The sequence below is a fragment of the Petaurus breviceps genome, unplaced genomic scaffold (genome assembly GCF_028583685.1).
Source record: "Petaurus breviceps papuanus isolate PSGF00001 unplaced genomic scaffold, PetGlider_PUasm1.0 126, whole genome shotgun sequence".
In the NCBI taxonomy this organism is placed as follows: Eukaryota; Metazoa; Chordata; class Mammalia; order Diprotodontia; family Petauridae; genus Petaurus; species Petaurus breviceps.
Genome location: NW_027185655.1, coordinates 7298698 through 7318633, shown reverse-complemented (window position 1 = coordinate 7318633; position 19936 = coordinate 7298698). Strand labels below are relative to the sequence as shown.

The 19936-nt window shown below is 42.7% G+C and overlaps 1 protein-coding gene across 1 annotated transcript in view; it reads right to left on the bottom strand.

Moving 5' to 3' along the window:
• Nucleotides 1-3451: 3451 nt before the first annotated feature.
• COQ2 (coenzyme Q2, polyprenyltransferase) overlaps nt 3452-19936 on the bottom strand; it is a 34743-nt gene continuing 18258 nt past the window's right edge. The window contains exons 3-7 of the mRNA XM_069092245.1: nt 19365-19486; nt 16492-16577; nt 11649-11782; nt 7396-7584; nt 3452-3921 (exon numbers count right to left, since the gene is read on the bottom strand). Coding sequence (XP_068948346.1) covers nt 3757-3921; nt 7396-7584; nt 11649-11782; nt 16492-16577; nt 19365-19486 — 696 coding nt within the window. The 3' untranslated portion in view covers nt 3452-3756. The remainder of the gene's footprint in view (nt 3922-7395; nt 7585-11648; nt 11783-16491; nt 16578-19364; nt 19487-19936) is intronic.

Genomic DNA, 19936 nt, shown 5'->3' with positions numbered 1-19936 from the left:
GAGAGAGAGAGAGAGAGAGAGAGAGAGAGAGAGAGAGACAATTTCCCATCTCACCCAAGGTAAAATTTCTTGAAGCCTCTACCATGGGAAGCTGGGAATGGGGATATGATTGAGGGTCTGGCCATTTTCAATGTTGACTTCTTCGTGGAACCTTTGTACACTTTCAGGGACCCCTCCCTGAAAAGAATCTGGAAACACATCTCTCTCCTCTTAAAGCTGGAAGCCAGAAGAACTAGGATCTCTCCTCTCTTAAGGTTTCACCAACTCTGCCCCTCACACACCCCTACCCCTACCCTCAGGGCAGGCGTGGAGAAGTCAAGTCATCCCTTGGAAAGAGAAGACTTAAGGATCGGCTTGAGCCCTGGGTTACACAAATAAGAGCTAGCATTTACACAGCACTGTAAGGTTTTGATCCTCATAACCTAGCTGGAAGGTAGGTACTATTCTTATCCCCATTTATCAGATGAGAAAACTGAGGCAGACAGTTAAGTGACTACATAGTTATCAAATGTCTAAGGAGGGTAAATGTCATGATTTTCTTTTCCTTATCTTCACCTTTTTTTTTTTTGGAGGGGTGTGATAGTAATGGCAATTAAAGATTCCCCTGTATTGGCTTGGTTTTCAAACTGATTGTGTTAAAACCCAGAGTTTGTTAATCCCACCTGTGGGATGGGCTTGTTGATGTGAAAAGAAAGTCCTGAACTGGGAGGAGCTGGTGAGGTAGATTTGGAGAGACACTGGAGAGAGGCGGAAGATTTTTTGGAAGCAGCACCCTCGTGGAGACAGAGAGAGAGACTAAGAGAATTGCTGGTGGCTGCTTTGAATTGCCTTGGACTTTTGAGACCTGCCCCCTGAGCTGCCAAGGACTGAGGAAACATGGCTGTTTTGCTGGTACTTTGTCTGTCTGTTTTGGTGTTGTTTTGCCAGATTTGTCCACTGGTGAAAGACTGTCCTTTTGTTGAAGAAGTCCTGGAACCTGGCTGTTCGCTAAGAAGCCCTGAGACTGTCCTGCAGACAGAGAGTGAATACTGTCCACTGGTGAGGGACAGTACTGTTGTTGCAGGGGTCTGGAGACTGTCCTGCAGACAGAGTGAATACTGTCCACTGGTGAAGGACAGTGCTGTTGTTGCAGGGGTCTGGGAGCCTTTCTGTTGGTTCAGAAGCCCTGAAGAAGGATTTTCTTGTTGTATGTTTACAGAAATCCTGGGAGAGGGCTTTGCTAATGTGTTCAGGGGTTCTAGGACTGTTCTACAGACAGAGGATGAATTCATGAAGGGACTGGCAATGTATCTTATGGCCTTGCTAAGCCTTGTCTCCCCAGGAACTAAGATTGCTGAGAACTTGCCTCGTGTCAAGATGAAGAAAAGAGCTCCATTTGGGTATTAAGTGCTGTGTTTAAACTTGATGTAACTCTGGGGTAGATTCAATTGTGATCCAGGGGTGGGGAACTTTTGACCTTATGTTTGAAAACTAATCTCCATTTGAGAAGAGGGGCTTTGTGGTGGACTTAATTAAGGTATAGCCTAGGGGTGGAGAAGTATTTAGAACAGAGACTTTGTGATTGATTGAATGATTGGAAGGTCCTGGGGTGGGGTAGTACTTGGAGATTATTTAATCACGCTTAGTAAATGCTGTACTTTGAATGATGTCATGTTTTGATCTTCTCTGTTCTTGGTTTGTCACTGAATAAAATAGAGAGCACCTATGCTGGTATTTTGAACCTGGGAAGTTGCCTTTGCTTGGTATTACATTACAAGGGGAGAGGGCGGGGCAATTGGGGTTAAGTGACTTGCCCAAGGTCACACAGCTATTTTTTGTGTCAAGTGTCTGAGGCTGGATTTGAGCTCAGGAACTCTATTCACTGCACCACCTAGCTGCCCCATTGTCATGATTTTCTGACTCCCAGGCCCAGCACCCTATCTCATCACCTAGTATTTTGTAACAGAAATTCCTTTTCAAGAATGGCTTGGGCTTGTTGGCCACAGAGTTCCCTTATGACTCTGCCAGTCTGTCACTCTCTCTTCTTGGTAAACAGGTGGGGAACTATTGGGGGTTGGTGTCAAAAGACGTGATTGTGGTTTTGACTAAAGTGTTTTTCTTTGTTGAGAAGGGAATGATCTTCCGTGTATGTGTGTCAGTTAATGTCTGTGGTTTAAAAAAATAGAACAAAAAAATAAAACCCAAAACTTTAAAAGACATCGATGCAAGTTTTTAATTTTTTCTTAATTAGACTTTTTGCTTTTCCCCGACAGCACAGTTAGGAGGTAGAAGTCCCAGAGAGGGAAGTTCTGGTTGTCTCCATAGAAGCCAAAGGGACTATCCCAGTTGCTAGTATTATCTTTCATTGTATGTAGAGATTGGCAGGTCTTTCTTCAGGGATATTGAAGAGAGGAGATTCCTGTTCAAGTATGGGTCACTCCAGATGACCTGGAAGGCTCCTTTCACTTGGACATGTTGCTATTCTTCTCATGCTGGGAAAGGCATGGACACCAAGTGCATTGGAAGGGTGTGGATAGGATTCATCCCAGTGGTTTACTGACCCAAGTGTAATAAGACTTGGTAGGTAGGGCATGACTGGATAATGGCATAACTCAACAAGCAACTGATCAATTCAAGAACTAATTATTAAGCACCTACTTTGTGCCAGATACTGTGTTAAGAACTGGGGACGAAAAAAAGGGCAAAATATTGGCATGAAGGACCAGGAGACTGAGGTGGGAGGAGGGGAAGGAGATTTACAGATGGGCAGACTGGAAGATGCTTGAAGCAAAAAAAAATTGCTTAGGGCCCAGGAAAGGTTTCACATAGCTTTGTGCTCTGAATCCACTACTATTAGCATTATAATTCAATAACATTATGGGTTAAATCATGGGCTTCTGCAAGGCTACTGGGCAACCCACTTATAACATTATATTTTTTTTATTTAAGCAATCAGGGTTAAGTAACTTGCTCAAGGTTACACGGCCAGTTATTTCTGGGTGTGGTGCTGAGTATCTGAGCCCGGATTTGATCCAGATCACTCCGACACTGGAGCAGGTGCTCTTACTCATTGAGCCACCTGGCTGCCCCTCAATTATAACATTATTTATCTCTGGCAGGTCTATCTATGGGAAAATGCCTTGAGTCCATAATTAGGAGCTGCTTATATGAGCTAGCTTATGCTATTCATAATTACTTCTGAGAAAGTTAGTTTCCTCTACAAAACTGAAGTTACTTGAGGGCAGGCTGCCTCTATTTTCATCGAACTTAGATGCTGCACAGCACTGAACACACGCGTGCTTGCTCGATCTGCTCGGGCCAGGGCGTTTGAACAGACAAGCTTCCAGGAGCTGTCAACCTGATAGGAGGAGGAGGGGGCATGTTTTAGATGTTCATGAAGATGAATACCAAATAACTTTCTGAATTAAATATTTTGTCAGTGAAACTGCTGAGAAAGACATTGACACGAAGCTTTCTGCAGCAGCTTTTATTCGAGTTTTTTCTAAAAAAAAAGAGCACATTTCCCAAAATACATTCTTCTTGGATGAGATGCTCATCACAAGTCTAAAAAGGTGCTGAAGCTTGTACAATTCCAGTGATTTTTATTGATTTATTTTTGCTTTTTGGAGGGCAATTGGGGTTAAGTGACTTGCCTGAGGTCACACGGCTAGTTTTTTGTGTTAAGTGACTGAGGCCGCATTTGAACTCAGGTCCCCCTGACTCCGGGGCCGGTGTTCTATTCACTGCGCGCCTAGCTGCCCCCATAGACTTCATTTGCTAATTTCCTGAACTGTGGTCTCCGTTTTCCTTTGACCCCTGTGGTTTCTTTTCTTTCCCTAAGTTTCCAAGTACAATTCCTATGAAAAGCATGATTCCTATTGTTCGGTTGGAGGTGAACTTGTCCCAACAATCCGCGGGTCTGTGGGTGTCCAGGGTGTAAATCTGTAAGGGAGAAAATAGTGTACTATGAATACGAGACATGGCTGGTCTTTCTTTGTACACGATTCCTTTGGCACCAAGGAAGAACGGTGTCATCAGTGAGAATACAACATCTCATTATGGAATTATGAAACTGCAAAGAACCAGGCCAGGGGTGGGGAACCTGCAGCCTCAAGGCCACGTGTGGCCCTCTAGGTCCACATCCCTCTAATAACAGGATTTGTTCTGTAAAACTTGGACTCAGTCCACCCAAGGACCAAGAAGGCCACATGTGGTCCAGAGGTGGCAGGTCTCCCACCCCTGAATGAGGCCAATAGCCAGTCCAATATGCTGCCCAATGCAGCCACTCTCCCTGGTCTCACCTCTGATTGCCTGGTTCCTCTCTGCACCTCCATTTTAAGGAGGATGCCGGGGTCGCTCATGTCTTCTTTCCTCTCCTGCCTTTCCACCTGGTCTTTACTTACAATGACCCTGAGCTGGGTCCCTTCATCAGCCCCACCTCTTACAGCTTCCATTCTGAGGAAAGTAATCCCCTTTGCTAATCAGTGCTTGCTGACTGACTTCAACGCTTCCAGTGATGGGAGCTCATGATTTTTTAAGACTTAATAGGCAACTTTAATTGTTACAAAGTTCTTCAAACCCTAAAATTCTTAGCCCCTGCCTCATTCTGTTGTCACAACACAGAGCCAGCTCTTCTCCAAGGCAGTCCTTTAAGACTGAGCTTATCTAGCCCTTCCCCCTGCTCCCAATTTTCTCTTTTCTGGGATGAACGCTTCTCATTCCTTTAACTATTCTTCAGGACATGAGTTCAAGTCTCCTTTTTTCCCATCACCATTTTCTAGATATATTCTAGTTAGCCAATGTCCCTCTTTAAAGATGGTGCTAATAAGTGAACAAAAAACTCCAATGTGGTCTGACTAGAGTATACAGTGGAAAGGTCACTGACTTTGGAGTCAGAGGACCTGGGTCCAAATCCTTCCTATAATGTTTACTACCTGGGTGACCTTGGACAAAGACCTCTCTAGACATGAGTTTCCTCTTCTGTAAAATGAGGCTGTCAGACTCAATGGCTTCTGGGGTTCCTTCCAGCCCTAGATCCAGGATACTCAAGGTGACATTCTAAGGGTTTAGTGGAGTTACTGCCTTCCTCGATCAGGACACTACCATTCTTAGAGGAAAGAATAATGCTAAAATGAAACCCAACGGCTTCACTCAAAACCTAATTGTTGGGCATCGGAAACCTCCAGATTATTTCCAGTTTCCATTCTATATTCCAATCATGTACTCCTTAGCCTTCCTCATAAATGACATTGATCCCAGACAGGTCCTTGCTCTGAAATACTCTTACCTACTAACACACTGGGCTGTTTTAATGTTGTCACGACACAGGGGTATGTGACTCTCTGCTGATGTCTATCTGAAGGCCGGAAGTTCCCTGGAACTAGAAAATCCTTTTTCCCCCTATTTTAAAAAATCCATTTTGAACTTAAGTACATCAAAACAAAACAAAAAAATTTCCACTCCACAACATAAAAAAGGATTCCCTATAAAACCAAGAATTTACATTTCACACAGTATACTTTTTTTGGGAAAAACCACCTAAGTGCTACACACCATCTTCAGAGCTACTCTGCTTCCTACGCTCCCTTCTAAATTTTCTTTTATTCTAAAGCATTCTTCTCCCAAGGCTGATCGAAGGTGCTATGGAAGAGGCCTTCTAGTGATGACGATGTGAGGCACGATGTGCCTAGGTACTAGAGGATGACCCTCCAGAAGCTTCCTCTTAAAGAGTAGAGCTGCTCCTTGTCCGCTCTGAGAGGACCTGTTCTAAGACGTGGTGGCCATGTCAGGGGACAAGAATGACAGCCTGCTGCAGAGTGTTACACACAGGAAGGCGTCTTCTAAAACTGTGGAACAAGCCCCAGTGGGTTAGAAAAACGGAAACTCTCAGTTAAGAGAGATTCACTTGTATGGAGGAGATATGATCCTCTGATTATAACCCAGGAGATGTGACCTCATCTAATTCTTCTTTGCAACATGACCAATGTGAAGATGTTTAATATGAATGTATATGTAGAGCCCACATCAGAATGCATGCTATTTTGGGGATGGGGGAGTGAAAGGAGGGGGAGAAAATTTAGAACTCAAAATCTTATGGAAGTGAACACTGAGAACTACAAGTAAATAAATTAATTAAAGGAAAAAAAAGAAGTGGGACTGAAGTTCAAATCTAACACTTCCTCAGCCACTGATTCTTGCTTTGTATTTGTTAGCTCCCCCTGCCTCCAGAGGGAAAAAAAAAAGACAGTATTAACCTAGATGTCAGTGGGAACGTCATCTTTTTTCTCCCTAATACCAGAGAGTAATCGGTCATTTTTATTTTAAAGCCTTTTTCCTTTTGCAATAAGGATAAGAATGAGAGAAAAACACGAGTCTGGTCAGCCCGTTCACTTAAAAGTCGATCTGGTTGTCTTTAGAGGGTGGTTCCACAGATTGACAAATGACCTATTTAGACTAAACTAAAAGTACAGATTCAGCCCAATCTTTAGCCTTTCTGAAGATACAACACTATAGTCAGTTCTTCGATGACTCATTCATCTGGTTCACTCACAGAGGCCACTGGGCTGGCAGAACAGGGAAGGTTGCCCTTGAAATGCTGGACTTGTCCCTGGGTGGTCAGTGATGCAGAATATTCACAGTGAGCTCATGGAATAGGAGTATGAGGCTTTCATGCAGAGATGGCCTGGGTCCCTTATCATCTCAAATGAGACTTGGACCTTGGGATGCTTAAGTCGCTACCACTGGTCTTTCTGGGCAGTCCTGTTTGCCATTTGGGAGTGGCTCCCTTTCCTGGAGTGACTCAAAAGCCTATCATGGAAGGATGTGATGAAGGAACTGGGAATGTTTAATGTGGTGAAAATAAAACCTGAAATACGTGAAGAGCCGTCATCTAGCAGGGGATGGGACATTTGGCTTGGCAGTAGAAGGCAGTAAAGAATACTATGGGTGGGTGGAGGCCACAGGTGGACAAACTTCATTTAACTGTAAGCAGGAACAGAGCAGCAAGCAGAACTGTCTACCAATAAAGTGGATGGCTTCGAGGGGTGCCAAGTTTCCCACCACGGGGTGCTGAAGCACAAGATGGCAGGTCATCTGTTAAGGATGCCCGAGTGAGGGTCCATGCTTGAGGCATGGGTTGGAGCAGGCCTCTGGGGGCCCCTCCAATACCAAGTATACAGGATTCTGTGTTCACTCTGCCTGAGCTGGTCTTTCTGAAGCTCATTCTAGGAAAATGAACACCTAAAGAAACACTATTAGCTAGTCTATAATGAGCTCTGATGGCCACCGGTCTCCTCCCATGTCAAGTGGGGTAAAGAGAACTGCATGTCAGAACAAAGTGGGCCGTGCTTGTTAAGGAGCTGTCTAATCTCAACTTGTCTCCATAAGATGGCGTCCTTGAGGGGCCCCATGACAAACCTGGTGAGCCAAGTGCGCCCCAGTGGCAACCACGGCGGCGTAGTAGGGGGCAGTCTGGTCACAGTTTAGTCCGGCCAGAGTCAGGCTGCCCAGCATGCCAATGCTGAAGCCGCCTAGCCACTTCTTGGTGTCTTCCCTGAACCGCAGCGCCGTGGATTTGAGACCAATCAGGGCATCATCTCTTTTGTCCTGGAAAAGAGAAATTTTGGTTTACACGACATGCTGATGATTTGTGAACTATGAAGGAGAAAATTAACTTGGCAAAAGGGCCCTTGAGGGTTTACAGGTATGAATTTTCATAGCCTAATCTCCCACATTTCAGAGGTCTAGTCAGGGATGAAGAAGAGACTTCTAAAGGTCAGCTGAGATCATGGTAATGAGCTTCACAGATCCTTAAATGTCAACTGGTACTTTATCGTCATCCTGTCAGAATTCCTCATTCCTGCCTTAAAGGCAATCAGGCCACATGTGGCCTTCTAGATCCTTAAGTGCAGCCTTGCCTGAAGGCCCCACCCCTGGGTGAGAGGGTCATCAGACCAATTCACCAGCACTGGTGAACAAATGCTCGTGTATATGAGGTCAGCATCATCTCTGCACGACTCCACGGCCTGACTCCCACATACTCCACTGGGGCTCAGTGAACGACATGAGTTACAGTTGGCTGTATCTCAGAAGAACAGTGAAGGCAGGGAGGAGGGAGGCTACCTTAGCGCCCTGGCCATTTCCTCTGCAGAGCCTTCTGGATCCACCGCATGCATCGGCACCCATGGGGCAGAGCGTCTCCTAGCTGTGGGAATCAAGGCTGGTGGCTCTCGCTCATGCAGAGAGGAAGGTCTGCTATGGACATCCCTGCCTGTCATGAAAGCAGCCACTTCTCATGTGTTTGGGAAGGCTTCAAGGTGCTGCCTGGCCAGGACATACATGCCTAAGTTCACATTTCATTTATAACACAATCGATTTTTGACCTCCTCTGGGAAGATGTTCTCAGCAAGGCACAGCTTGGCTTGGACCTGCCCACAACACATCAGGAATCCCCAGATGAAACTGCAGATGAAAACGCATTGCTTTGGGCCGGGCCTGACTCAGGCAAATCCAGGAGCTCAGGCTTGGACTGTGGGTCACACAACTCTTCACAAAAGGGGCTTATTCAGCAATAGCACCGCAAGCATATGTGACAAGGACTGATTCTGCTGGGTTCAGTTGCCTTCACACGTTCATTTGCCAAGGTTGTTTCAGTTGTGAGTGACTCTCTGTGACCTCACTGGGGTTTTCTTGGCACAGATCCTAGAGGGCTTTGCCACTTCCTTCTCTAGCTAATTTTACAGATGGGGAACATCTGCAAATAGGGTTATATGACCTGTCCAGGGTCACACTGCTAGGAAGTGTCTGAGGCCATATTTGAACTTCCTGACTCCAGGCCCGGCACTAGCCACTGCACCACCAGGTCATCCTGAATTGCAGCAGGCATAAATACTTGCAAAAAAGACCACTTAGAAAATAACTATAGCTTAAGCACTAACATTTGTCACATGGGATGGAGAGGTCGAGAAATTCTCTGAAGAACTCATAAAGAAGCTCACCATCATATTAACATATTTTGTTAATTGGTAATATCAATGAAAAGGTGGGAATGGGGGTAGATGGTGAGAAAGATAATGGAAAACAGGACAAGCCAAGTACTTTGGAAAGAACAGGGGCTTCTGAGCTAGTGGCCCTGGGTTCAAATCCTGCCTCTGACACTCCCTGAGTTATACTGGTGTAATGGAAATGCAAATTTAAAGATCTTCCCTGCCCTTAGGCCCTTTGATAGGCTCAAGAGACTCTGAGTGCCTTCCTTGATTTGAAAATATACTCTGCCTCCTAATAGGCTGAACGTGGTCACATGGAGTCTGTGGCAGGAGGCTTGGTTTTCAGGAATGCCCACACCTTGATGCTGTGTGATTGGGCAGTGGGTCAAGAGGGTGGTTACATTCTCTGGCCCAGGAGAAGGCTATATAATCCCTGATGTGAGGCTTTACTTTGGGGCTCTCTTTGAGAAGTGTTCTGTGATTTGATCAGATGAGACTCTGGGAAGCCGTTGTTGAGAGCCCCCCCGGCTTTGAAAAACCCAGATGTTGATTTGGTATGGATGTAATGGTTGGACAGTTTGAAATCTGTCTACTTGATCTGTTTCTCTGTCTTGATAATTCTGTCTGTATACTCTGAAGTTCAGTGTGCTGACCTTTTTCCCCTGAATTAGGTAAAGGGTACATATTTGATTGATTAAAGTAAGCTTGTTAACCCATTTTGAGTTGCTTTCCTTTAACAAAGCAGATCTAAGAACCTGTGTTGGGAGCCACCCTGGGGACGCTGGGGTGCTTGCTGCTACAACTGGGTATGCGGGACTCAGTTTCTCCATCTGTAAATCGTGAGGCTTGAACTAACGAGCCTCTGAAGTTCCCTCTGGTTCTGAATCTACCCTCCTCTGATGAGGAAGGAGGAGAAGAGGGGCCAAAGAACTGCTGACTGCACAGAGGCCTCATGCCCTGTGAACACCTTCCTGGAAAAAAAAAGAACCATGTGCTAGACATGGCAGGCCCTGAGCAGCATCACAGAAGCGAAGCTGGGCATCAGCCAATGGTAAATGGCAGAGTGCTGATGTGGGAGTCGTTTCTGAATCGGTGTAGATGGCTGGCTGGTCAGAGCAAAGATCAGACGGACTACAGAGTTGGGAGAGCAGAAATAAAAACACAAGAGAGGCAGTTAAAGCTTCTGCCTCCTGGCCTGTTTAAAGTTACTGATGAGGGAAAGTGGAACGTGGCTGGAAAAGGGACACAGACACAGCCTGTAGGAATCCCATATACAAGGTTATTTGCCAGTAATCAGGGGCCACCCAGTGCTGGATCTACTGGCAGAGGAAACACCCGTCTGTAAAGCACAATCGAGAAAGACTATGCAACACGGCCTCACAAGCAGAGAGAGGGGCGGTGCAGGCTACATCCAATCTAATGAAAGTCTGGCAACGGACCCAACTCAATGGAGTCATCTTGGGGGTATTTAAAGAGGATAGTGGCTAATGGCTGGAGGACGCCATTGGTCTTCTAACTATCATGGCACCAGATGTGTTTGGGGGAGAAATGTTTTCAAAAGAGAAACAATAAAGGAAAAGCAGCTGGATCAGACCAAGGATACACCGGAGGGACCTGTGTGGTAGGTGAGAAAATGGGGAGAGAACTAAGTGAAAGTGTCAGAAGGATGGGTGAATACCAAGGGGGAGAATTTAGACTTTATTAAAAAAAAAAAAGGACTGCTGAGAATATCAACAATTACTGATTGATCTGTCTATTTTCCCTTATGTACAGAGTTTTATGAGAACAGTCTACACCCACACTGAAGACATCCCCATGGAGGGTATTAGAGGCAGGCAGCCAGGTGACACCAGGGTACACAGGACACTGGGCCTGGAGTCGGATCTGAGTCTGAATCCAGCCTTGGACACTTCCTGGCCACCTTCCTCAAGGTGCACAGATACATACACCAAGACATGGTTTAGAAGGTGACAGAGTAAAGTTGTGCTAGAAATCTAAGAGTCAAGAGTAAAAACATCTTTCATAATTTGAGCATGAATACCCCTTTGATTTCACTTCAATTCAGCACACATGAATTAAGTGTCTACTGTGTGCTGGGTGTCACAGGAAGTACTGGGGGTGCAGAGGGATCACTTCTGCCTTCTGAGGGGCCTCCATTCTCCTACACCTTGCACACAGAGAAGAAAAGCATCCAAGGTGGGAGAGAAAATCAAGGTGGGGGGATCAGAAGGCTTCACAAAGAAAGGGGTGGCCAAGCTGAGTCTGAAGCAGAGGAGGGGGTGACAAGGGAGTGCTCTCCAGGCAGAGCAAATGCACGGAGATCAGAGATGGGCTGCTGACCTTGGGAAACAGCCATGAGAGCTCAGTTTGGCTGGAACATGGAGTCAGTGAAAGGCGATAAAGTGAAATGAGGTGAAAAGACAGGCCAGAGGCAGACCATGGACAAACTCGAACATTGGGTGGAGAATCTCATATTTTCAGTTATACTTAACAGGGAGACACCGAAGTTTTTTGAGGTGGGCTGGTAACCATCACTGAAGGAAGGACAAAGTACATTAGTCACATCTGGGCAATGACATTAAAAAGAAAACTACCAATGGGAAGCCCACAAAGTGAAATGCAACAGATTTCAGGGAAGGAGGCACAAAGAAAAGCCAAAGAATAGGTTTTAAGATAGTACGTTACCTGATGGGCATAGATAGTGTCATATATTAACGTCCACATAACTCCAGAGAGATAAAGGGGTAGGCAAACAGATACATCACAGGAGCCTTTGATGGCAGACCATCCAAGTAACGCTCCCCAGTTAAAGGTCAGTCCTAGGATTGATAAAAGATAAGGAAGGAAGGGGGTAAAAACCACTGAATTTATTTCAGAATTCTAGGTTGTAGACAAGGGCCAAGCTAATTACAAGTACACAGTGTTGCACTTTACATATTTAAATCAACTTTGGAGAACATGGCATTTTACCAAATTTTTGCCAAAAGGGCAAATCACAGGAGTATAGACTTCCACCATTTTTTTAAACTTGAAAGAAGAAACAGGATAAAGGTGCTATGTGACTGAGACTCCGGAAACACTGACACGATTTCACTCCACCTGGCCTGACCACTGTGGCTATCTGGTATGTTTGGGGGAAGCATAAAGAGAAAGGGAAGTTCCTAGAACTAAGGGGAATGAGAGAAGAGGGTCACAAAGCTGAAAGCCCAAAGGAGGCCTTTTGATCACAGACTTCAGGAAAATGGCTGAAGGGAGCCTCCACCCAGCTCTTAAAAAATGACAACAATCTGTCATCTCACAACACAGGCTCTAATTAAAAAGATAAACATATAAACAATGCAGGTGCTGGCCAGGCTTTCTCTCATCCGACTAGTGAACAATGTTAAAAACTCCTATTCTCACTGAGACAGGACCCTAGTCACCCCCTTCACAGGCATATACCACTTGTCAAACACTTATCAGAGAACCTGGGCAAAAGGGAAGGTTCTAGACAAGAGTGGCAGGGTAACAAGGAGATACAAAGCTCTCATGTTTTGTCATCTGCCCTCACGGGCCTCTGGACAGTCAACAGATTAAACTTCAATCCCCAAGTGTCTGCAGAGCAACAGCCAGGTGAGGGGTTCATCAGATAACTGAAGTATGCCCCGTAGGCTTCTGGAGGCCAAGAAAATGAAATCCTATCTCTCAAGTGGAGACAAAGGGACGAATGCCCAAGGCAGGACTCAGAGGTATCAAGAGGTCAGCAGGGAGGTGAAGCCAGGTGGATGACCTTGGTACCACTACACTTCAAGCTCTGGATTGCAAAGAGATAACTGGGCCAAGTAATCAGCCCCAAGGGTTAGAGGAGAGAGTCATTAAAAAGAAGACAAAGGACTGTGGTCCTCCAATCAAATATGGAGGACAAGGAAAACTTGCTGTGACCTTCAAGAGTGGGTGTAGCTTTGGTTTCCTACGGATCACCTATGTATACACAAAGCACAAGGACATCTCAGTCTTAGAGGAAAAAGCAGAAAGGCTTGAGGAAGGCTACTTTACTGTCCAGAGCAAGAAGGAAAGCAAAGTGTTCCTAGAAAGAATATGGAAACAAAAAAGAAAAAGGTCGTAAATAATCAGAGGAATATTTTCGACTGCGTGGGGGTGGAGGGGGGTGGAGGGTGAAAGAGTACATCCCAAAGAAGCAGGAAAAGGACCACGGACTATTTGGAGCTTCATAACAGGCATAAATGTTCTTAGAGAGGGAAGCAGATTCTTGTGCCCCAAGGATGATGATGCAAATTCCCAGGTGCCATCAGTCGAGGCTTCATTCAACAATGGTCAAGGAAAGAAGACTTTCTGTTGAGGGGGGATGCTGACATAAGCAGTAATCAATTGGATATAAACAGTGAGGTTGGCCAGTCTTCCCAAAGGAAAGTATCCAGGAAGTTATGGAAAGTCTCCAAGTAACAGTTAATTAATCAGTAGGTATTTATAGAGCACTTGTTCTGTGTCACTGTCCTAGGTACTGGACCCACAAGCACAATGAATGAAAGCTACTCGATAATCATCGCTCACTTCTAATGATTCATTTTGAGACAAGTGACAGCCCCAGAGGAAAATACTAAAGACTGTGAAGTCTTATGTAAAAACTGAAGACCTCGTGAGCACCAACACGACTTTCATCACTATGTAAACTGAGGGCCTGGGATTTGAAAGAGAAAGGTATATTTGGGAAAAGAGAAGCTCACTAAGAAAACTGGTCTCTAAGAATGAGATCTGGATTTCTAAAAGCTGCTTTTAAACACAGGAACGCTGAGCTCCTGGCCGGGGGTGGAGTCCGCCTAAGAAGGGCTGGCAGAAACATGGGCTTTGCAGGCATGGAGCGCCAGCCAGACAGTCAGATACAGCTGTTCTGTTGGTCAGTTTTACTTACTTCTCTTTGTTACTGGGGCAGGGCAGACAGCACATTTAGGGAAATCACTGTGGTGTTAAAATAAAAGGCATCACTATGCAATGAAAAACTACTTTCTTGAAGACTGGTAGATTAATTAAGGAAGTATTTAAACTGAAGAAAGAACTTTATTATCAATGGATAAAAGAATTGATAAAATGTAAAAAATTATGCCAGAAATTATGTGATAAAATTTATTAAACTCACCATTTGATACATATATTCCAGTTAGGTGGGTAACCCAAAGAGGTTAAAGACAGAAAGTTCTCATAAAAGCCAAGGGTTTTTTTTTTTTTTTTTATTTTTTTTTTTTTTTTGCTCTTTAAAAAATTTTTTTTGCAGGGGGGAAGGCAGGGCAACTGGGGTTAAGTGGCTTGCCCAAAGTCATATGGCTAGTAAGTATAACAGGTCTTAGGCTGGATTTGAATTCAAGTCCTCCTGACTTTAGGGCTGGTACTCTATTTACTGTGCCACCTAGCTGCCCCTCAAGGTATTTTTAATAGCATTTCTTTTGGTGGTAGCAAAAACTGGAAAGAAAATTGGGGCCCATTGCTTGAAGAATGGTTGAACAACTGTAGTATAGGAATGTAACAGAATATTATTTACATAATAAGAAACAACAGATATGAGGAATTATAGATAAGATTAAATTAAATGATGCTGAGTTAGGTAAGCAGAATCGAGAAAACAATATGGATCAAAATGATACTAAAGGGCAGTAGAACTCTGATTAATGATTAATCTATGGTTACAAGCTGACCATAATAATAACTCCCATTTATACTGAGTTTATGGCCCTTAAAATCCTCCTCTGAGCTCTGCAGTATCAATATTATTAATCCCTATTTTAAAGTGAACTAAGGTTTAGAGATAAAATGACTTGTCCACAGTCACAAGACTAATAAATGGTGATGTTACAATGTGCACTTCTATGACCTAAGACCTGGACTTAGGTCCAGTTTCAGGGGACTTTCCACTATAATGTACTGCCACTCATTGTGATGGAAAATGACCAAGCCATGCCAGAGTGAGAGGAAATAAAAATGGAAAGATCTTGAAAACGTCCTATGCACTGTATTTATAGAGAATTCTCCAAAAAAAGCCCTCTATTGACAAGGCTAAAAGACAGAAACATGGTTCCTGCCCTAAAATGCTTGTGTCTTAGATCCCAGCATTGTAGCTTTGCAAGCCTCTGTTTTCTTAAGGAAACAAGTAGGGACAGGCCACTGAAGAAGGAATTCCTGTGAGGACTCCCTTGGGATTAGCCTTACCGTTCAGATCTTCATACTTTGACAAGACTATTCAAGTGGCAAGATCCACCTGGGAATATACGGAAATGGTTGTCCTAATTTCCCTATTTTCTAAGGTGGCTACCTTAAAGAAGAAATATAAGGAATCTGTTGAAGGAGGGGAGCTCAAATTTGTAATTTTTTTCAATATATTCCAACATTTTGAATTAAAAAAAAATTCCATGTGAAAAGTTGGGTGCACTAATAGGGATTTTAAACTTAGGGGTCTGTAAACTTGTTGATTTTTAATATTTACACTTTGGCAAATGTATTTCAGTGTAATTGGCTTATTTTGTAATGCAAAATATATTTTAACCTATGCATTTAAAAACATTATTCTGAGAAGGGGTTCATAGGTTTTATTAGACTACCAAAGGGGCCCATGACAAAAGAAGATTAAGAATCCCTGGCTTGGGTTTTTTTAATTACTTAACAAATCTGGCAAATCACTCATAAAAAAACAAAACAAAAACCAAACCCAAAACAACCCCATATTTAAAAATACTTTAATTTGGGGGCAATTTCCTTATCTTTAGATCCATTACAAATTGTTATATGCATGGAATGGAATATTGAGACAACCTGATAGAACAGAGTGGGAGGATCTGGATTCAAATCCCGTCACCACTTGATGACCTTGGTAAATTACTCAACTTCTCTAGGACTCAGATTCCTCACTTGTAATATGAAAGGGTGGAACTAAATGGCATTTAACTCTCTTCCAGCTTTAATTAAGTCTATGATCTTAGGATCCTATGTAAGATGTCCTGTAAGAAATTAGAAAAATGGTGGATACAGAGAAAGCTGGAAAGACTTATATGAACAGATGCAAAGTGAAATAAATAGAACCAGGAAAACAATTTACAAGAGACATGCCATAATGTCAAGGAAAGTATGAAAGTCCGCAGAACTCGGACTCACACAATAACCAGTGAAGATTTCAGAAGACGACAATGAAACATGTGAACCAACTTCTACTAGAGAAGAGGAAGACTAGAGAGGCAGAACGAGATGTGTTTTCAGGCGTGGCCAATGCACTGATTGGTTTTACTCAACTGTATCTACTAGTCTTTATGAGGAAAGGCTTTCATTTGTAGAGGATGGGGTGAGTTAGTGGGTTGTGCTAAAAAGAAGGAAGGAAGAGAAGGAGAGAGAGAGGGAGGAAAGAGGAAAGAAAGAAGAAAGGAAAAGGAAGAAATGGAAGAAAAGAAAGAAGGAAAGAAAAGGAAGGAGAGAAAAAAAGAGAAGGAAAGAGCATCAATAAGACATTTTTAAAAGACAACAGGTAATAAGAGAGTAATTTCAAGCTCACCCAAGGCTAACTGCGGCCAATAAGTAATTCTTTTCATCAGAGGATAAATGACCACTAGAGACAATGATGCGGCTCCCAATGCTATGCTGAAATGAAGAGAAAATTAAAGAGGTCAAATATGTGTCATCTGATACAACTTCTTAGAAACCGACAGCTACTACAACGAACTCATCAGTGGTGAGAGCTGCAGCCAGGAGGTAACGCAGCAGGGTTTCCCTTGTGAATCCGGTTTTCCAGCATGTGAAGTGCTCTTCCCAGGTCCTGAGTTTTCCTAGGGTACTTCTTTTGCATTAAGTCACCCTGGTTGAACACAAGCCAAACTCAACTGTTACAGTAACTGAGAAGTCTGTAAAGAAGAATCAAAAGACATCTCCATGGAGGCTGCTAGTGGCGCAGTGCTTAGAGCACTGGGTCTGGATCTGGGAAGACCTGAGTTCAAATGTTGCTTCCGACACTTATTTGCTGAGTGACCCTGAGCAAGTCACCTAACCTGTGTCTTCCTCAGTTTTCTCAAATATAAAGTGGGGGTTATTAATAAAAGCACCTACCTCCTAGGATTGTTATTAAGATCAAATGAGATAATTCTTGTAAAGCACTTAGCACAGAGTGTGGCACACAGCAGGCATTATATAAATATTAGCTACCATTATTATTGTTACTACATCTTAGCAAGAGTTCTTAACTGGGGTCTGCAGGTCACCCAGGAGTTCATAGACAGATTTCAGATAGTCTGTGAACCTGGATGGGGAAAAAAAGGATGCCTTTATCTTCATTAACTTTTAACTTCCTCAGCCATCCGATGTGTTTTATTTTTTGACTTTAAAGACATGATTCTGAGGAGTTCACATACATGTTTTATTAGCCTGCCAGAGAGGTCCCTGAACAGAAAAGCTAAAGAATCCCTGATTTATGGGGGATCTTAACGATCCAGGAAGCACATCATAGAATGTTGTTTTCATTTTGTTGATGAATATCCTGCAGGCCGTGTAGACAAAGGGGTTGTTTTCTAAAATGTACCACAAAAATGATGTCTTTAGATTTATTTACCCTTTTTGGTAATTGTTGAAAGCAAGTTGCTTTATCATTCACATAAGGAGATTGAGGCAAGGCCTAAGTTCTGTCTGCAGCCCACCCTTTCAGCCTCATTTACCCTATTGGAAGAAAAGACAAGACAACCATTTCTTCTTCTGACTCCTCTCCAGGGATGGTTACTATAAATAAAATGTGTAAAAGCACTGAGCCTTTACAAGGACAGGTGCTTTCTGTTCAGAAGGACTGATGCAGAGAAAAAGGAAGCAGAAGCAGAACAGTCATGCAAACGAAAGCCACCTTTCAAGATGGGAAATCAGAACGGCGCACACCATCCTTTTCATGCACGATTCTTTCATCTGTGAGAGCTGACGGCTGAGTTGAGTGAGCTTAGAATTCTAAGATAAAAAGTTACTTAAGTTATGACTTTCTTGAAATTATGAGACTGTTATTCATTTTGAACGGGACAATCTATAAAATACTAGAGAGATATGAACACCAGAACTACGAGTGTGGGACAAATGTAATTGATTTAGACAGGAAATGAGAACTGAATTAAGGTGTGGTCATTTGCAAAGAGAACCCAGAAAGATCAGAGGAGACAGAAGTGAAAGGACAGATTTCAGGAAGCTGTCGGCTAAGCCTGAAACACAGAAGTAATGATCCTATGTGGCTGCTGAGGAGTAATTCCAGCTGAGGAGAGGAGCATCTTGGGAAGAAGGAATTAGAAGTCACCCAGCACATGGCTTGCTTAGTTTGGCTGAGACGTCATGCTCCGTAAAGCTTAGGACAGAACAACTCGGCTTACCTGTTTAACACAAAAGCTATGTGCATCAGGGAACTCTTATGGACAGTCGTTACAACAGAGAATGTACATTTCCAGAGTTTTGAGTTACCCCAAGCATATGGGTTTTCTTCATAAACAAAAGATAAAGGTGATCATAAATGAAAAAACAGATATTTCCAATCACATAAATTATAAAAAAAAAACTTTTGCAAGAACAAAATCCATGTAGCCTGAATAAGAAGAAAAGCTGTTGAATGGAGAAAAAAAAATTATTATAGAAAATATTTGACAAAAATTTAAGACTTATAGGGAATGGATATACATATACAGTAAGAGCCATTCTCTGAAATAAATTCTGTTATTTTGTCCAGTTCTTTAAATATTTACCTCTGAAGTTTCATTAGTATACCGCTAAAACTGTACATGAATTTAGGCAGTCTCATTTTAATTTTATTGTCATGGCCCAACAATTAACAATCAATAGCTCTTCAATTGTTTAAGTTTTCATTCATTTCTGCAAAGGTTGCATGGTAGTTATATCACTATAAGTCCTGAGTATGTCTTGGTAGGTTAACTTCCAGGTATTTTATGTGTTCTGTGGTTATTTAAAATGAAATTTCTTCATCTATCTCCTTCTGCTGACTTTTATGATACACAAAAAATCCAATGATTTTTGTCAGTTTATTTTTAATCCTGTTACTTTATTAAAGTTATTGTTGCAAGTTTTTCATTGAATCTCTAAGAGTTTTTAGGCAAACCATATCACCTGCAGAGAGAAGTTTGTCTCCTCTTTTCCTTGCTTGTTCCCTCAATTGCTTTTTTTCCTTGTCTAATTGCTATAGCTAGAATTTCTAACCATATCAAACAACCACATGGACTATGAAATGCTATGAGTTTATCTCTCACTTCACCTAAGGTTATTTTCAAGAACTACACTAGCTATGTGGCCAATAAGCATATTTAGAGATAGTGAGATAAAAGCAGTTTTATGTCACTAGTTTTTAAGTTTAAAATGACAGGTTTTTCACCTATATTGGGAACCATATATGAAATGTACCTGTAATAATTCAGACACAGAAGTACACATAGTGCCAAGCTCAGCTGTCCTCCAAGGAAAACCAAAGACTGAAAAGTTGAAATGTTTCCAGCAGCTATTGGTCGATTTGCTGTCCTTGTAACCTACACACAGAAAAAAATCATATTCTTTACTAAAAGCCTCATGCAAGGATAAAACCCAGTATTTGAGATATGACCAAGAATCAGTAATTCATATTTAAATAAGCTTAGAAAAAACACAATTAAGAAACTTATAAAAAAATAAACCCCATTCCACTCCTCCTTTCTCTGCAATAAAACTTAAATACTTAGCCATTCCTTTTATCATGCATACAGTTCAACTCCCATACAGAAAGCAGGGGGACAGACAGTGGGTTAAGGATACTGGGAACATTTGGATATAGGAAGATGGAATGGAATTTGGATTAAACTGCTATCATACCAACAAGATTTTGGACATGCACAAAACTAGTATTATAATGATGACTCCTGCAAGGGGTAAGGGTGACCGAGGAAGGTACTGTTGATACAAATATGCAATATGAGGATTTCTGCAAGGCTACCTGAAGACAG